We start from the raw sequence: 19,524 nt of genomic DNA, 5'->3' as shown, positions 1-19,524 counted from the left end.
TCCCTGGGCTGTGCTGCAGTCCTGGCTGCTTGGCAGTGCTGAAGATGGTTGGGAGGGCAGGTCTTGCAGGAAATGCAGTCCATGATTTCACATGGAAAGTCCCCTAGGAACCCACCTGCTGTTCCTGAATAGCTTCCTTGACCCCACAGCGAGGGGAGCTGTGACACAGCCCTGGCTGCTTTCCTGACTGCTTATAATGCTCCCTGCTCCGCATAGGGCTAGGGACTGATTTCAGCCACAGCATCAAGACTTCTTTCTACTTTGGTACTGGAGACATCTGGGCTAGTGATAGGTTGACACTGGAAGGTCTCTCTGCAAGATGGAGAAAACGAGGAGGGAGTGCACTTGTTCTCTGTAAAACAGGGAAAGCTGGGAGGGAGTGCATCTCCATCATAGGACTGCAGGAGCTGGGCATTTAGAAAAAAAATACAGTGCATCCCAAGAACAGCTTTATGCCACAAGCATTAACCTCACTGGTGTTTGCCTTAAATTATATAGAGACATGAGAACAAGAGCCTCTGCTGAAACAATCCCCTACACTGGGCCCTTTGCCTGCTTCAGCATCAGTCACCCCTTCACAGTCAAGTGCTATCTCTTCTTAAATTCCCTGAGGGTTGGGATGCTGTTTCCTTGCTGCTGGGCTGCTGTGCTCCATCCCAGCACCAGCTGTGTTTCAGCCCTGCTCTAGGTCTAGTTAGGTGACAGGGATGGATGGAAAACTCACAGCAAATTAGTCATTAGTCCCTGCAGTTGTTTATTTATTGTCCATTTTCAACTCTTCCCTCCATCTCCATTGTTTCCCTCCCTATTTTTCCAGCAAAGTCAATGGCAGCCTGTCCTGCTCCTCTGTCCCACCCAATCCTATCTTGTCATACCCATCTCTTACATCAGTCCCTTATACCTAACCTCAGTCCTTCAAGTTCCTCTTCATTTCAGGAATGGACCCATCTTTTGCTGGTGGAAGGGTGACTCCCTGGAGGTTAGTGACGAATTAGAAATAATTTAATTTACCTCCCTGTTCGGGTGCTTTGATGAGCTGAAAGGCCCCTTGTCAGGAAGCAAATCCATCTTCCTCTAGCCTTACATCAAATTTCATTCACTAATTAGAAACTCCTGCCCTAGACCATGCTGCCCCCACCCCAGCCACCCCTTCTCCCCACCAGCACCATTATGAAAATAAATTGTTCCATTAGCTGCATTGTTGTGGCTGTGGGGCCCGGTGCTGGGAGTTATTAGAGCAGGAGGGAGGGCGTTGGATTAAGACAAATGATTTATTACGGAAAAGGACCATGATTAGATTCTCACTTGTCCCCAGCATGTGGCTGCATACTCACACACCCCCCACCCCGATGCCCCCCGTGGCACCACGCAGCCACTCGCGGAAGGTAGTGCTGGATGGCAGTGATGTTTCTCCTGGGCTGTATCCTGCTGACTGCTCTCACAGCACTGGGAGTCCCCCATCTCCTACTGGGACATGAGGTAGCAATTGATGCCGGCTGCCCCCTGCATTGTCCCCAGCTGCCCCTGCCTACCTCTCACTTCTTTGGAGGGTGGGGACCACCAGCATCGTCCCCAGCCCTGCCAATTCTGCAGCAGGGACCCACTGTGGGTACTGTGTCCTGGTGACTGCAGAGGGGGTAAGGGAAGGGAAAGGGTGGCTTTGTTAGCTCTGTACCCCACACTGTGGGAACGGGAGCTAAGGGTTCCCCACCAGCAGGAGGGTTGGCAGGGTTCACCCTTTGTGGTGGGAGAGGTTGTCAGGCCCCTCCATGTGTCCAGAGTACTCTCTGCACCTGGCAGATGTGGGGTGGACATGGCTGCAGGGGTGGATATGGCTGCAGAGGTGGACACTGCCATGGTGTGCTCATGTCCTGTTGTCCTCACAGTGCCTTGCTGTCACTATAGGCCAAGTGCATGTACCCTCCAACTTATTCCTGGAGGGGACAGAGATCAGGGACACGGGCACATGTGAGTATTCCTGGGATATAAAGGACACAAGCTGAAAAGAAAGTTATTTGTGGCACTGGATGGCCATTCTGAGAGTGGTGGGTGTCTGATGGGTGTCCAGTGTGGTGGTGGGCATGTGTCTGTCCAGGGGATAAAGGTATGTGTAAGGGGTGGGATGCGTGCATCTGTCTGTCCGTCCGCGGTGTTCATACAGGCACAGCAGGCTCTGGTTGACACCCAGAGGCTGCTGCCTGCTAAAACACCTGCATCCCTGCCCGGGAGAGGCTGCCACTCACAGGCAGAGGGGCTCTGCAGCACCTGTAGTGGGGGATATTCCCAACGTTGCTCCTCACACAGGTGCCATGGTTGAGAGAGGGGCAAGAAGAGGGGGCTCGGGACACAGGGGGAGGTGGAGGAGGAGTTCGGGGTGCAGGATGGGCTCAGCAGCACACATCACGCTGCCCCCGGGGCTCCGTGGGCTCGGGGACACCCGAGTGTTTTGGGACACCCCGCCTCCCCCATAATAGCGCTGCAGAGCGCGGGGTCCTGCCCCTGCTCCCGGAGCAGCAGCACTCCGAAAAGCCACCAAGTTTAATTACGCTAATGCAAGTGAGAGCGGGAGGCTGGTACCGGCTCCGTCTGCGGGCACCTGCAGCCTCCAGGGCTGAGCCGGGCCGGGGAGCTTCTCTGCGATCTTTGGGGTCGGTCAGCCCTCGCTGGGAGGAGGGTCCCTGCAACCTGCTGTACCGATGTCCTCAAGCACAGATATTTTGGGGTGAATCCCCCTCCCCAATCACGTCACAGCCCAGTCCACGGGCACCTGGTTGGACCCAGAACTCAGGGACGACGGGGACATACCACCACCATGCCCGGCGACACTGCCCCTCTGCAGGGGAGGCTTGGCCGGGGAGGCAGGTAGGATCCCACCCTGCTTTCGTCCTTGTGCCACCCAAAACTGCCACAAACGGGGGATTCTTTCAAGAGGCTCCGCTCCCAGTCCCCTGCCACCCCTTTGCCGGGACTCAAGCATCCAGCTGGGAGCCGGGAACGAGCTTGGCTGGCGCCGCCACGGCAGAAGGCCATGGGACGAGGGACAGACGGGAGAGGCGGGGACGGGAACCATTTCCCCCCTTGTTAACAGCGCCGGACCCTGTAGCCTTTTCAGGGCTCTGAATAGGGGGTGGTACCTCTCTTCTGCTGAATGAGAGGTCGGGGATTGTTGGAGCTGGTTTAACACGCCCCGACACGGTTGGAAGGATGGGGGGGCGGGACGTGCTACCCCAGATGGGAACATGTGGGGGGTGTTTCCTGTCGCCACATGCCCTTCCTCTCCCTCCCACTCACCATTTATATGGTAATGAGGACAAATTGATGGAGAGACATCCATTGTGGAACCCTCCAGTCCGGCCCTTCTGCCGGCCACCCACCAGCATCCCCATCCATCACCGCCCAGCTGGGACACTGCTGGGACCACCCCTCGCCTGACACTGGCACGCTGGGAGATGGGACTGCTTCACGTGCCCACGGGCAGTGGGGCAGGTCCCAGGCTGTCCTGGTTCTCTTGGGGCTGAGTGACAAGACAGAAGATGACATCAGGCAAGGAAGAGACCTCCATAAGTCCTGTCTGTCAGCTGGACATCATTTTGTTCTCAACATTCTTTTCATGTGGGGTGATGGAGCTGTGGGGGAGTTAATGGAGCTTCAGGAAGACCCTAGCATCTTATTTATGGGTGTTTTCCCTTCCTTTCACTGCGCTGAAGCCAGCTCAGAGCTCCCTGCTTTCCCTGCCTCCATCCCAAAGCAGCTGCCATATACCCTGCAGCATCCTCCTAATGGGGCAAAGAATTTTTTCCTCCCACTCACTGATTCCTTAAAAACCTGGACCTGGAGATGATCTGCCCCAACAGGCACCCCAAAGAGCAGAGCCTCTCCATATGCATCCTCTGCCTCTGGCTCCCCCTGCCTGCGACAACAGCCTGATTGAAATTTCACTCCATAAAGCACTTCTCGAAAGCCTGACCCCGTGGCTCCCCCGGGGACCAATTTGTCCTTCTCTGTAATAAGAACCTAATTAAATTAGCTCTGCCGCCTTGCAGAGCCCTTAAATTAGCCCAGTGATGAGGGCTCTCGCTGACAGCCTGCTGCCGAATTGCTTCACACTCGCCGTGCTGTGGGGTCCAGGGAAAGCCCCAGGGAGCTCCTGATCCCAGCATGGCCCAGCAAACCATGGCAGGGCAGCTTGGAGATGGGGCAGGGTGTGTACAGAGAAGTGTGTGGGTGGGACAGGTATGGGGAGGCTGTGTGGGGTACTGGCTGGTGGACTTTCCTTCTGCTGGCATAGGAATGGGGTAGAGAGGGGAGAGGACTGCCAAGGGGTGAGGGATAGCACACTAGTGACACTGGAAACCTGTCTACAGGATACAGGCTCCAACTTCTGGGTTAGTGGGTGTTGTGATGATTGGGGTGGTACAGAAGGATGGACAGGCACTGAGGTGATGAGTCCAGACTGGGATGGAGAGGTATCCCTGGCAGTCCCACAATGGCTGTCCCTACTACATCCTGCCACACTTGCCCTCGTTTCCAGGTGGCTCTAATGACAGTTTGGTCCTGTGTAGACTGGGTCAATCCCACAGCCTCCCCTGGGTACGGATAAAGTACTGAGGTAAGAGATGTCATCCTTCCTGATGGAGGGCACGGAGGTGACCAAATCTTGCTCCTAGAGAAGCACATGATGCCCTCTAGCCCTGCCTGCCCTTTAACAATGGGTGCAGTAAGCACCCCCGATCCCTGCCTGCCCTCCCTACACCAGAGTTCAGAGCTCTGCCAGGGAGACAATGGATTTATTGGGCTGTGTCCCCAACCAGGAGAGGTACATCCAGTGAAGAGACAAAAATACACCTGCCATCGGCCACGCTCGCGCTCCCTCACTTCATCCTGGACAACAATCACCATAAAAGCTGTGCTTTAAAATAATCTTTAAATAATTTCTGCTTTTTGTTAAAAAAAAAAAAATCAGCCCCCCAACCAAACGATTTCCCACCCCTGCCCTACACTTCTGTCTCACCCTGCACGCGCCCACACTGCCTCCCATCTATGGTACATACAAAGAGCAGATAAATAAATAAAGACGCGTGATGCTACAGGGAGGACACGGGTTACAGCCTCCCTCAGCCCTCTCCCCTCCACTTATCTAGTGGATATCTAGCTAGGATTTGGAGTGGGGGAACTGTGGCTGCAGCTCTGATGGGACTCTTCCCAGGTCCCAGGAGTGGGTGAGCAGCAACGAATTAACCTGAGGGTTTGGAGTACTGGGGGTTTGGGGAGGTCAAGCCAGCCAGGGTCTGAAGCTTGAGGAGTGTTTTTAGCCTTGGGGTGGGGAAAGACTTTTGGGCTGAGCCAGTTCTAAGCCAGATGCTGGGAAGGTTTTCTGCCTCTACCCCTGATCCTACCAGTGTGTCTATGCCTGGCTGGCATTTGCACCCTTCTGCCCATGTGTCTGCCTCCACAGCCCCTATTGCCAGCCAGAGCACCCCATGCTGTCACAGCAGCCCTACAGGATGCCCAGCTGGGTGGTTCTGGTGCTGGCTTTGGGCAGAGCTGGGCACCTCACTCCCCAGTCTATCACTCCAGTGGCACTTGTGTCACCAAGTTGGAGGTCTCATGCCAGAGCTGTGCTAGACCTCCCACCCCTGCTTGTTTTGGGTGCCCCTGCACCTGGGCTAAGGACAAGGCACAGTCCCAGTACCTGGGTCACCCTCCTCCCAGCTGCCATGTCCCAGGGCTGGAAATAGCATTGCCTGCCTTCCCACCCAGGCTGCCTAGCAAAGGGCCCTGGGCTCCTCTCCCAAAACCTCCCCACTGGGTGAAGACAGGCTAGGAGCCCCAGTGGAGCAGCCAGGGCACTCTCTTCTTCTGCCTCCCACTCACCTATCAGACCTCCATCAGCTAATTCGGCACACACACACACACACACACACATACATTGCACACACACACACATAGCAGCATGTAGATCCAGCCGGGGGCGACCTCCTGTCCCAGGGGAAAACCCTTCATGCCTCCCTCCCATCCCCAGGAACAGGGGATGAGGAGGGGGTGGTGAACATGGAGGAGGCACACCATGGAGCTTTGGTGCTCCCAACCAGGAGGTGGCTGTACCCCAAGCAGACAGGGCTGGAGGCAGCTCCCCATGGGCACCCAGCTTTGGGAGGGGGTGCTGGCCCCCAGCGAGTCACCCTGCAGCCACCACCTCCACCAGCTGTGCTGGCTGGGGCTGTGCTGCACCCTCAGCTCTCCGCTTGGGATATCCCCAGTGGGTGGAAGCTGTCAGGAGGCAGGAGCAGCCTCCCCAGGCGGTAGAGCAGCCCTGAGTACCAGTGCACACCATCCCCCTGCACCCCTGGCCACCCCACCAGGCTGTGGTAGAGCCGGAGTGGCCAGAATGCCAGCTGTGCCAGCTGTTGCTCCTGCACCAGAGCAAAGCACGAGGCCACCACGCCGTCCACCACCAGTGTCCCATGGCGTGTCAGCGGGGCATAAGCTCCCACATCCCTCCGGTCCCACACCCGCACCACTTCAGCAGGCTGCAAGCTGCCCCCCTCAGCCACCACCAGCACGAAATGTCCCGGGTGAACAAGGCTGGCAAAGATGGGACGGAAGTGGGCGGTGGGCGCCGAGGCGTTCTCTGCGACGAAGAGCAGGTGGGTGGGCGTCAGGACCAGGCGCCGCGGTGGCTCCTGTGTCTCGATGACGTGGAAGGTGGTGAGGGCACGGGGCTCCTTGTCCAGGAAAGCCAAGAAGTCACTGTAGGTGGGCCTGCCTGCCCCGTCCATTGCCAGCACTCGCTGGCCTGGGCGCAGTGCCCACAGTGGCGTCTGGGCACCGTCCTCCAGCGTTGCCAGTGCCCGCCCGGGAAAGCAGCCCCCCGTCTTCGCAGCGGCTGAGTGCTCTGCGCAGGGAGAGAGAGGACAGGAGGGTTACCCATTAGCCAGACCCTCAGCACCACGTTTCCACTGTACATAGACACCTTCCCAGTCTGCCCGGTTTTGCCTAGCCAGGCATAACCCGCCCTGGTATCACCAGTGAGCTTGTCCCCTACACACCCCCGGCCACCAATCTCCCTTAGGCATCTCATCCCCCAGCCACCATGTCACTTGAGGTGGCATCTGGAGACCCCGGCATGGTCCCAGGGCATTGAGCCTGCTGTACAGAGCCAGGTCCCAAGCCCCAAAACAGGACACAGCTATAGCCTGAAATGTGCAAAACACTACCAAGGGGCACCTGAAGCTTGAAAAAGCAGAGGTAGAGCCCTGAGGCAATGGCAGGCTGAGGAGCAGAGTGTGTGGTCTCACTCTACATACCACCACAACATTCTTGTTCCCTGCAGTGCTGGTCCTGGGTACTGCTTGGGAGGATGCTGCAAGGAACAGTGCAGGATGCAGCACCCTTTCCCAGCACTGCAGCAGCCCTTCACCCCATGCGGCAGTCCTGCTCCCTTCTCCCACCTGTTCACCCCTGCGCCACCGATGCCAGCCACCTCCTGCTTCTCTGGGTTGTAGGGAGTTGTCACAACCTGTGGCCATCGTCTTACAAAAGCTACTAGGGTAGGGCTTCCCTAGTGATTGCCACAGAGTAAATGACCCAAACTCTCTGGCTGGTCTCCAGGGATGGCAGCACAAAGCAACTACCCCTTCCCAGATGAAATGTCACCAGGAACCCATTCTGGCACTTAGCAGGGGAACCCTGGCTTCACAAGGAATGGTGGTTAGCTATTCCAGCAGCAGTGTTACCCCAAGTCCCAGCAACTCCCATCTTAGTGTCTATATAATACCCTCCCACCCTCTGCCAGCGGCACCTCACCTCTGGGTCCTGCTCCTAGCTCTGCACAGTTCCATCCTTGAGATCTAAGCCCCCTCTCAGGGCCCTCTCCCAGTTCTCTCATCTAATCCCTGAATGTCCCCACCCAGATGGCACTGCCCCCATCACTCCCCAGGTTTGGGCAGAGCCAAATCCCAGCCCCCAAGCCCATGAAGAGAGGCATCCATCTCTGGGACAGAATCCTTTTATTGCTCAGATGAGGTGCAGTGTCTGCCCTGTCCTTGTCCCGGAGGCCAGGTCCCAAATCCTGCACCCTGCATCCCCTGGCAGGCAGCAGAGCCATGGGGAGGGGCTGCAAGAGGGTGAGAGGGGTGCCTGGCAGAAGTGGATGGCATTGATGCTGGGCATGGAGGGGTAGGTGGGTGCAGGGAAGGACCCGAGGAGACACAATACATACAACAGGCCGTGTGGCCATCCATACAAAAATAAAAGCTGTTTACTAAGAGGCAGGGGCAGCCCGGCTGCCCTCTGTACACAGTTTTGAGGGGATCAGGATGTGTACCCCACAGCCTCCACCACACAATCTTGCCCATGGCCTTGAGGATAAATATGGGGGATCCAGACCCCTGAGGAGCTGCTGCAGAGTGAGGGGAATACAACCAGCCTCTGGAAGCCCTTCAGGGCCTCAGGGCCCCAGTCTGCTTGGGTTATGGCATCCCTCTTCAGTGGTCCAAGGGGAGCATCCCAGGATTCAAAAGCCTCTGTCCTTCTCCAGGGGCACAGCCCCACTCCTCTGGCCAGCCTCATGGCTGAGGGGTCACGGTCCTTGCTTCGGAGCCTGGCCCCACTCCTCCTGCCAGCCCCACAGGGTGCCCCGGGGCATGGGAGTCCTGGTCCTCCGGCCACGTTTTGTCCCTCTTCTTCGGGGGTGCATCACTCCCTCTCTGCGGCGCGGTCGCCCCGCTTCCATCGCCGGCCGGCGTTGTGCCCGTCCTGGCATCAGCACGGGGAGCGGGTCAGCGAGGGGGGCCAGGCTGGCGTCTGGAGGTGTCGAGCCGCTGACCGCGGGCTAGGGCAGTAGGACAGGCACAGTGCGGTGGGAACTGAGCCCGGGGACGAGAGACGCGGGGCAGCACAGGCACACCGGCCCCGGCACCGCGCACGGTGTGTAGCACACGGTGTGGGTGCTGGCACGGCGCTCTGTGCCTGCGTGTGAGAGGGCTCCGTGTGCAGGCACGGCCCTGATGCACGGGGTGTGTGTGCCAGCAGCTGCCGAGGCTGCTCCCGTGTCCACGCGAGCCCAGGCACAGGCAGAGCCGTCCCCAGCCTGTCGCGACATGGGCACGGCACGGTCCCTCCCGTGCGCGGGGCGCTGCTGCCCTCTGCAGCCCGCAGCCAGCGCGGCCGCTCCGGCGGGAGCCGCATCCCGGGCACGGCTGCTTCTCCCGGGGGGGCTTGCACCCCAATAATCCCCTCCGGACTACGGGCAGAGCCCCCCCCTCCGTCCTCCACCCCTCCACCCTTCTGCCCCCACTGCACTGCACAGGAGGAAGCAAACACCACCAGCGACGAGAGCGCCCCTCAAAGCACAACCCAGCTCTGCTCCCCTCTGCAGATGGTGCTGCACAGCCAGGAGTTGATCCCAGGCTACCCCGGCCTGTCCCTGTCTGGATGTCCCTGATCCCATCCCTGGCTAGGCAGGGATGGACAGATGCTGCTGCGGGAGCAGAAGCTCAAAAGCACCAGCAGTGGAGCAGGGCAGGGCTGGATGAGATTGACCATGCCTCATACCCATAAGGGACTGCAAGGGCAGAGGCAGGGGAGACAGGTGCCATGGACATACTGGAGGGTCAGGCTACGGGTGAAAGGGATATGAGCTGAGAAAAGGAGGAAGGTAGAGAGGCTGGGTCAAGATGTAGGTCTGTGGGAGCCAGATGGGGAATTTGCCCCATTGTACTGCCTGGCCACAGGTGTGTGACTCACTCCTCACCTGACTGCCCCAGATAGGGAAATCAGGATGCAAGAGCCACCACCCCCTGCAGGAGCACCCCGCCCAGCCAGCCAGGCTCCCCGGGTATGCTGCAAGAGGGCATCTGGCCCCCAGCTCCCCTCATTGCCCCCCATTCCAGACTTACCTGACTTGACGGAGCAGTGGATGTGTGCCTTGGACTCGTAGTAGACCCAGTCGAAGCCAGCTTCCACAGCCAGGCGAGCCAGCATGCCATACTTGTTGCGGTCCCTGTCTGAGGTTGTGATGTCCACAGCTCGGCCCTCATAATGTAGGGACTCTTCTGAGTGGTGCCCATCCTCATCCCAGCCCTCCGTCACCCTCAGCTTCACCCCTGGCCACTGATTCATGACAGAGATGGCCAGGGAGTTCAAGCGGTCCTTGCAGCGCTGTAGGGCAGAGGGACAGAGTCAGTAGAAGCTTTTTGGAGGGAGGAATTAGCTGCCTGGTGGCAGGCTGCATCCCACCATGCTTCCATTAAGCCTCCTTGGGCCCTCAGGCCCTTGGGGGCTGGTCCAGCAGAGGAAGATCTGAGAATATGAGGTGCCTTGTCTATCCCATGCTCTCCAAACTTCCTGCAGAGCCTGATACCCCACCTTTGGGCAGAGGAGTGTGGACCCAGCAGGGCACCCTTCTCCTCCCTCTCTCCCCCAGTTCCGGGCTCATTTGAGAGCCTGTTGGGCAATGCAGCCTCGGCTGAAACAATCTCTCTGCTCACCGGACACCTGCCCTGTGCTAACTGTACCCCAGAAGTTCCCATCTGACAGAAGGAGGATACAGGAGCCTTCAATCCTGCTGTTTCCTGGCTGGGAGGAGGTCCCAGGGACCTTAGGGCTGTCTCCGGGCACAAATGAAACAACCTGCCTAGTGCTCAACACAGCTCTGCTTGGTATAGTTCCTCAACTCCAGTGTAAAAAGGACACAGCACTGGGCTGCCTCACAGCTTCAGCCAGACTCTGCTCCTATGGGAAGTGCCAAACCTGCCCAAGAGCTCTGTTGTGCTGGAACAGAAAGAATGTGGAGTGAAGCCCTCTTCACCTCTCTGCACTACAAGGGCTGAAAATCCTGGGCTGAGGAACAAATCTTAAAAGCCCCAGACCTTGTGGCCACAGAGGTCACACATGAAAGTAGGTGCCCATGGCAGTCCTCCCCAGCAAGCAGAAGGATGCCAGCCCCAAATGTCTGTTTCGCAGTCCTCTCAGCCTTATCCTACCCTGCCCTACATCCCCCAGCCACCAGGGAATGACCAAAATTCTGTGTGCTTGACTTGCAAAATACAGTCCCAGCTTCTGATCCCTTGTCCTGCTGCTAAAGGGATGGAGGAAAGATAGAAAAGGTGTAGGAAAAGGAATATGAGAGCTTCTACAGAAAACCAGGTGAATGGACTAGGGCTGTGCAGTGCAGAAAGGAGATTCTGTGAGGTCCTAAAGAATCATAGAATTGAGTGAGTTGGAAGGGACCAATAGGATCAAAATCCTGGCCCTGCACAGCACATCCCAAGAATCGCACCAAGTGAAACTGTGTATAAAACTTAAGGCAATTTAAGAGACAAGCTGAGACTGGGGTGTTTTTACACTGGCTCCAAAGGCTGAGGTTCACAGTTATAGGTACAGCTGGGTTCTGAGGCATCCAGCTGGATCAGGAGTCCCATTGTCACTGCCCAGTGCTTGCTGGGTGGGAGAGTTCTGGGTGGGAGACTCCAGTGCTCCTCTCACTGCCCAGGAAACAAGGAATCTCATAAAATCAAGGCAGAGGACAGAGCATTCATGGTCATGCACAAAGCCAGTCCTAGGAAGCATTAAATGAAGTGACTGGACAGCAGCTTAAAAAACAGCCACTGCTGGGGATGTTTTTGCATGATGCCCAGCTCAGTATGTCTTGGGTCTTGAGAGTTATAGCAAACATGAGCCAGGGCTTTAAAACCTCATGCTGGCTACATCCCCAGGCTCAGAAATGCCCCAACACTGCTTCTGCAGGGATCAGAAATGTAGGTCCTCATCGTATTCCCAAGCACCTGCTCCCATCCTAGGAAGGTGGGCGCTGCTGCTCTTGAGGAAACCTGCTCTCACTTGGCCGGGTCCAGGCCCTGGGAAGGGCAGTGCCAGGCAGGCCTTTGCCCCACATGAGGTCTGCCGTCATCCCACAGCTCTCTGGGCGTGGGGAGATAAGCCAGGAAGGTGCTGGACAAACAGTTTGCTAGGTGAGGGGAGGAGGAATGGGGAGGAGAGTGACTTTTGTCCCCGTCCAGCACCACCGTGGTGCCACTTGGCACATGTGACAAGCTGTTCCCAAGGTCCCCAGCCCCACCGGACCCCACAATAAGGGAGTTCAGCACTGGAAACAAGGAGGGAATCCCCGAAGCCCCCCTGCATCCCCCTGCCATCACTCCAGGCATTCCCTTGCCACTATCATGCCAGCACCCCGCTCTGGGCACCCCTCCGACCCTCACTGCCAGCTTTTCTGTTCTCCAGGGGCACCGTGCACTCACAAAAACAACGAGTCTGTGCAAGCCTTTTCCCCCAGGCAGGGACAGCGTCAGGCAGACCCCTGGAGCACCGTCCCCGGCTCTGCCGGTGCCATCGGTGGCCAGCAGGTGTCAGAGCAGGGAGGGGACCGGCAGGGACCGGCAGGGAGCAGGTACCGATGGACAAGGACCGGGCAGGCACAGGCAGGTCGGGGAGGAAGCAGGCACCAATGGGTAGGAAACTGGTGAGCAGGGCAGCAGTGGACAAGGAACAACCATCGGTCGGCAGGGAAGAAGCAACTGCGAGGAGGAAACAGACAGGGATGGGCAAAAATAAATAGGGAGCAAGCAGTGATAGGCAAGGCTGAGTAGGTGGGGATGTGCAGGGAGCAGGCACAGGAGGCAGAGAGAAGACAACAAAAGACAGGGATGGGTAAGGAGCAGGCAGCAATGGTCAGGGAGCACACATGAGCTGCAGGAATTAGGTAGGGATAGGCATTGCCTGTCCAGGGGCTCTGCTGCCTGCACGAACAGGTAGGCAGGAACCAGAAAACCCATAAACATGGGCTGTCCACGGGGTCTGTGTTTGGTGGTGATTGCAGAGAGGGCACAGCTTGTCCCTGTAGTAGTGCAGATGACCAGGCACCCCCAGCTCACATGCAGAATGGGGCCCCATATGACCACACTAAGCTGGTGGCTCTGCTGTCCCATGCACCTCATGGTGAAGATCATGGGGATGTTGGGCTGGGCTGAGCAAAGAAGTTCTATCCACCTTCTGCCCAGCCTTTGCATCTTCCTTGTGTGCATACCGGGGACAGAACCGTATCCTGTGGGGCATGCCAAACCACTTTAGGGAAGGCAGCAGGGCAGAGGTTCAAGATGGGGTGCAGTCAGCAGGGACCCCAGGGTCATCTCAGGGGAAGTATGAAAGGCACTCAGGTATGACCACCTCAGCAGAGGTGTTGTGAATGGAGTGTGCTTGGCCACAGCTACTCCCATGTCCAGAGCCTGGCCAGGAAAAGAGGGGTTTTACTAGCATCTCCTCCTGAAGTGAGATTTACCCCAAAGGAAGCCAAAATTCCTACCACAAGGTCTTCATGAGAGATTCCTCACCACTGCAAGCATGGTCTCCATGTCAGTTGGACAAGCAGTGGCTACAAGGAATGGTGGTTGGGGTAAGGAGAGGTTGGGTTTGGGACTCCATGGGGGCAGGGGACCTATGGCATTCCTGGGCCAGGCTGCTGGGGAGAGGTGAGGCGAGTTCTGCCTCCAGCCTTATCTCAGCACCTCCGAGTGGGACCAGTGAGAGCAAACACACTGGAATTCTTGAGGAAGATGAAACGATAAAGGAAAGGCGGGCAGAGAGCAGCACTACCCACTCCTCTAAGCAGGCGACATCTTCCGGCTGCCTGGGACACCCAGACCCTTGGACTTGGGGAAAGAAAACAGGTTTGAAGTGAGTCAACAGCAGTAAAAGCCAGTGCTCTGGGGGAAGGGACAAGGAGTTGGGTCAATGGCCTTTCCCAACCCATAGCAACACAGAACATGGTGTCAGAGCTAGAGTTCCCATATGTAGGGGGATCTCCCACAGCCAGGGACCACAGGGCAATCCCAGCAGCAAGCTACCAGAAATCCTGCCACCTCCACAGCAAGAGGAGCAATTCCTTGCAGAGCTGTCCAAGGCAAAGTGGTACCCATCTGTGCATGGATGTGTGGCGGCCAGGGACCCTGCTGGAGTAAGAGCCCTCATTTGTGCAGCCCAAGAAGACCAGGATGCTTCTAGGTACTCTGGTAACAAGGCAGTGGTACAGCATGAAATGTTAGGCTGGCACATGGGACACACAGATCTCCCTCTCCCAGGTGTGCTGGGGGGGCACTGGCTGGGTTACAGAAGGTGGAGGGAGCACTCTCGGGAGAAAACACATCAGGAGGCACTCTCCTGCTTCCAATGATGTCATCCACTTCCCCGATGCACGGACTAAAGGAGCTCACTGCTTCCTCAAATATCCCTGAAGCTGTTCCCCAGGGGAGAAGGTTACAGTCCAGCCCCAGGGTTCCAGTCACCAGCAACCACCACTTGTGCTACGCCCCAAGCTTGCACGGTCCCCCTGCTACAGTCCCCAGCCTGAAAACCAACCTGGACTATGGTCCCTGCCCTAAGGGACTCACTCTCAGGGCACACGGGGTTGCAGAGCTGTCAAGCCAGCACCTAAGAAGCTTCTTATCCCAATGTTATGAACACCTTAGTCAGAAACTATGGCCAGGGTCTTGCTCAGTGCCTACTATCATAATCACTTATGTTCACCCACCTGCCAGCCCCTGACCGGGGGGTGCAGTGGTCAGAAGGGCAGCCCCAGCTCCCCTCTGCTTCCCCCAGGAGCTTGTTCAGGCTGTAACCCTGCTGAGGCTGGTGGCCAGGTTTCTTAGCAAGGCCGTGCGGCTCCTTATCTGCATTCCTGAAACCCTCAGGCATTCTCCTGGCAATATTAAAACACAGAGTAACCTTCGTCCAGCATCACCCCCCCTCCTCTGCTGTCGTCTGTGTCGTCCCCCCCCATCCTTCCTGCCAGCCCAGGGCACTTGTAAGCTGACTGCAACAGGGCATTTGCTGTAACAGGTTGTCCTCAGCTCTGAGCAGAGCAAGCAGTTCCCACTGAGCACCCTTCACCATCCCACAGGAGACATGCAGGAAAAGGGGGCACTGAGGGTTTCAGTGTCAGAGGGGGGGACAAGGTCAGCAAGAGCACTCCTGGAGCCCACTCTCCTCCCTGCCAGCACACCAGGCTCTGGTCTGTCCCTCGAATCCAATAGACAGGCTGCCTGCTCTGCCAGTGGATAGGCAGAGTCGAGGGGCAAGGGCAGGATGGCTGCATGGGGCAGGGTGCTGCCTGACGGGGAAACAGCCGCGGCACAGCCCTGCAGGATCGAGGGGATGTGGGAAGATGCTGCCGGATCGGGGGCAGTGTGGCACAGCTCAGGGGCACCAGGGCCGGCTGCTGCCAGCTTGGAATGCAGGGTTATGCCATCCTGGGGGCCTGTGGGACGAGAGTTGAGGGGCAGCAACGCAGGGTGCTGCCAGCTCGGGAATCACAAGAGCGTTCCTCGGGGTGCAGCCATACACGGGTGCCACAGGCTCCGAGGAGCAGCAGGGCAGGGTGCTGCCATCTCGGGGGACAAGATGCTGCCGGTTCCGGGAGCAAGGTACTGCCGTCCCAAGGCACAGCGCGTTGTCCGACGCGCACAGCGCAGCCGAAGGGACAGAGCTCTGCAGCGCCCGACGAAGGGAGATGCACTCGCTGCACGCCGGCAGCCCGGCCCCGGCACCGGGATGCCCGGGGCAGGACGGGGAAGCCGCAGCGCGGGGCCCACACGGTCCCCGGAGAATGGGTAGCAGGGCGCTCTGGGGCAGCCCCGATGCCCGCAGATGCCCGGCGCAGGGGTAGAACCGGGCAGCAGCGGTGCCGTACCTGGGTCATAAGCCGGTCGGCGCCAGTGTTCTCCTCGTCCTTGAAGATGATGTCGGGGTTGTAGTTGGGCGTCAGCTCCTTGAAGCGCTCCGAGTTACGCGCGATCTTGCCCTCGTAGCGGCCGCTAGCCCCCAGCGTCTTCTCGGGGACGTTGGGGCTGAACTGCTTGTAGGCGAGCGGGATGAGCTTGCGGGGCGGGCGGCGGCGGCTGCCCACCACCCTGCCCGGCCCGCAGCCGCGCACGGCCGGCGCCAGCAGCAGCGCGCACCCGCTCAGCAGCAGCAGCAGCCGCGCCGGCTTCATGGCGCGCCCGGCGGCCCCGGGGCGGCCCGGGGCACCGGTAGCTCCGGAGTCCCCACTAGGCTCGGCCGCCGCTCCCGCCGCCCGGCCCAGGGCTCCCCATGCGGCGCGCAGCCGGCGGGCAGGTGCCGGTGCCGGCGGCGGCGGCGGGGCGCGGCGGCTGCCCGGCGCGGGTGCGCTCCGGCTGCCCGGTGCGGCGAGCTGGCGTCGGCCCGCTCTGAGCTGCTGTGGCCCGGCGGCAGCAATAAATAGCGAAGGGCCGTTTGTTTTGGCAGGCGAGCGGCTGCTTGCGGGGCGCGGGGCTCGGCGCTGCCGGAGCCCTCCGCGGTTTGCGCTTCGGCGGTCAGCGCGGCGAGGCAGGAGCCGGAGCAGGAGCCGCCGCTGCCTCCGCTCCCCGGGCAGGAGTGAGAGGGGAAATTGAAGAGATCCGGGACCGGGAACCGCCAGGACCGCACCCTGCCCGTGTCCCAGCCTCCCAGCGCCCTCCCTCTCTCGCCTCCTCCCCGTGGAACCTGCCCCGGGCCGCCCGCAGCCTCCTCCCCCCTGCCGAGCCCCGCAGCCCACCCCGCCGGGGGTGCCCGCCGCCACCTGCCCCCCGGGGCAGCCCCGCCGCCGCCCCAAGGCGCGCCCGGTCCGCCGCACAGCCTTCGCCCCCCTTCGCGGGGCGTCCTGCAGAGGCTCTCTCGCGGCGGAGTGGGCGCGGGGTGGCACCCCCGGGGCTCCGGCCCCCGCCGCGCCGCCTGCTCGCCAGGGGCCCGGGCCTGCGGGCGGGGATCAAACAGAGCAGGGAGGCAGCTGGTTGAAATTTAACCACAATATTCTCGCTCCCCATTGTTTCCAGGGAGGCCCGATATTTCCACAACAGGATTATGGCATCTGATTAACTCGCTGAGACAACAATGAGGGGCTGGGATGGGCTTCCCCTTCTAGCTGCCAAAAGGGGAAAGTAAATATAACACCCTGATTTCAGGAGCGAGGGTTTGAAGGGCCCCCCCCCGGTTCTCCCCCAGCTGTGTGCCGGGGAGGGATCCGGCACAGGTCCACTTGCACACCCTCTGGTTCCCTAAGATCTTCCCAGGTGAGGCAGTGCCTTGGGATGCCCACATGCACACAAACTCTCTTAGGGATGTTCCCTCGCAAGCTCTTCCGTGAGCACAGGGCACAGGTCACTCATAGCAATACACAGTGCCCAGGTTGGAATAGCACAGCCAGACATACAGCTCTGGCTGCAGAACTTCGCTGCTCTCAGCAGGACCAAGCAACCTGGGCAAGAGGGATGCAGGCTGGGGAGTCAGCATCACCCACATACTTGGGATGCTGCTATCTAATGCCCCCAGCAGACCATTTCCTTCACAGGAGCTGCAAGCAAAGTGTAGCTGGCCAGAGATGCCTCCATCAGGTTTTTAAACTCAGTAGTCATGGTCCATCAGGCTTTTGTACTGGTTTTCATACTGCATACCCAAAACCAATGTCCAGAGCCTCTGTGAAGACCTGCCACTGAGCAGGATGGGGAGATGCAGCTCTCCCACTGTTCCTGCACATGATGGAGCTAGGGTGTCTGGCCAGCAGCCCCAGGCCTCTCCACTTCTTCACTTCCTTCCAGTGAAGCATCCTAAGGGCATCAGCAGAGAGAGCAGAGGGGATGTACCACAGCACCATTTTCCATTCCTGCCCTTGGCTTCTCAGGGATGCAAGCGGGACACAACTCTGTGCATCACTAGTATAGGAAAATTAGACCCTATGGATACTGTACTAGAGTCACAGGATCCTCCAGGGATCCTGTACTTCCAACAAAATGAACTTTGCACATCACAAGACTGTGAAGCAGGATGATCTGGGATAGTACTGCATCTGGAGGCTGCAGCACTGTCCCAGGGAGAAGTTCCCTAAGAATGCCAGTGTCACAAACCCAGACCTCCAAATAACTTCTGCAGCCTGCCAGCACGCGGTGTGCATATCACAAGCCGCTGTCCCCCTCCCAGCAGCTCTAGGCTCACAGTAAGCAGCCTAGCCCTGCTCTTGCTGGTGACAGTATTCATGTCCCATGGAGGCCCAGATTGGAAGACAGAGAGTTGGGTTTGCTGGTGACAGCAACTCCTGCCCATGCAGGGGCTGTGGCATTATGCACTGATTCTAGCCACAGGAAGCAGTGACAGTGCCCTATTGCTGGGTGCAGAGTCCATCACCTCTCCATGCAGCATTCCCAACGTCAGCCAGTTCTGCCAGGCAAAGCCTGTGGGCACATAGAGCCGAGTGGGACAGGGACACCAGGCACAATAGGGTAGCCAAGCTGAGTGCATGGTGAGGCAGCTGGAGGCTGAGACAAGGTTGGGATAACCAGTGTTTGAGGGTAGAAAATTTGCCTAGGCAGGGGGACTCCTGCTTGTGCAACTGATGGGAAAAGACCTTTGCTGCTACAGTGGAGGTGGGAGAGATGCAACGTCTGTCCCTGTATCACATGTCATTTCCCTCAACAATCGGCCACTCTCAGGCACCACCGGGACTTCTGGCCTGGATGCCAGGACGCATTGCTCCTGCCTGCATTCCAATAGGACACCAGTGCCTCTTTCCTCTGCCCTTCAGCTCTCCCCACCACTGCATCCCACTGTCCCTGCCCCGAGCGGCAGTGCAGCATCCCGAACATCCCTTGCTGGGCTCCCAGGGCTGCCCGGAGCTGGGCGCTGCACAGGGTGAATGAGCGGCGGAGCCGAGCCAGGCAGTCTAGGTGGTGCTATTTCTCTATTTTTGCACTGGACGGGTTTGGGATTTTCCTCTCCCTATTCGCTGCCTTGGTCGTCTTCTTCTCTCTCTCTCTCTCTCTCCCTCTCTCTCTTTTTTTTTTTTTTCTTTTCCCTTTCTAAAAATACTTGACAGCGATTGAAAGGTCCCTTTAATCGAGGCCACAGAGCCCTTATTAAGGGCACGGGTCGGGGTGCTGGGCCGTGCCCAGCATAACGGCTTCATTAAACCCTGCGAAAACTAATATTTATGGAATCAAATTTATGGAGGCTGAGGCCGAACTTGTGGCCTTTAATGTGTGTCGGGAGCTCAAATCCAGCTGGCTCCAGGGAGGAGGGGGTGGGGACAGTGAAGGAAACCCCAGCAGGACAGGATGGGACAATGTGTAGTGACATTCCCCGGAGCTGGCGACAACCTGGGCCAGGGAGGAATCAGTGGCCCCGCTCTAGAGTCCTGAGGGCCAGGGTCCCTGTGGTTCCCTGGGGGACAATGGCAAAGCTCTTTTTCCTACTGTCTTCAATCTCCTGCTTTTATTTACCCCCCCATCCAAGCTTCTGCATCCCCACCTTCCCTTGAGAGGTGAATGGAACAGGATCTGTCCCTGCAGCAGGTCTTTAGGGCTGCTGGACACTCCACAGAGACTTTGCAGCAAGACAGGGCTCAGGAGCAACATCTCTGCAGCATCCCCGGGACTGGCTCCCCTGAGCTGAGTACTCCAGGGAGAAGCAGAGACAGTAATTCACAGAAATGACCCAGGGATGCAGGTGCTGGTTTGCACCAGT

The 19,524-nt window shown here is 58.5% G+C and overlaps 1 protein-coding gene across 1 annotated transcript; it reads right to left on the bottom strand.

The window, feature by feature from the left end:
• Positions 1-4,766: 4,766 nt before the first annotated feature.
• Positions 4,767-16,006, bottom strand: IHH (Indian hedgehog signaling molecule). The gene is made up of 3 exons (XM_014888085.2): positions 15,704-16,006; positions 9,900-10,161; positions 4,767-6,895 (listed from the first exon to the last, which is right to left on the bottom strand). The coding sequence occupies exons 1-3, from the start codon at positions 16,004-16,006 to the stop codon at positions 6,234-6,236; spliced, it is 1,227 nt and encodes a 408-aa protein (XP_014743571.1). The 3' UTR covers positions 4,767-6,233.
• Positions 16,007-19,524: the final 3,518 nt, after the last annotated feature.

This window comes from Sturnus vulgaris, chromosome 7 (genome assembly GCF_052056855.1).
Source record: "Sturnus vulgaris isolate bStuVul1 chromosome 7, bStuVul1.hap1, whole genome shotgun sequence".
NCBI classification, from domain to species: Eukaryota; Metazoa; Chordata; class Aves; order Passeriformes; family Sturnidae; genus Sturnus; species Sturnus vulgaris.
This window is presented reverse-complemented; position numbering and strand designations above follow the sequence as displayed.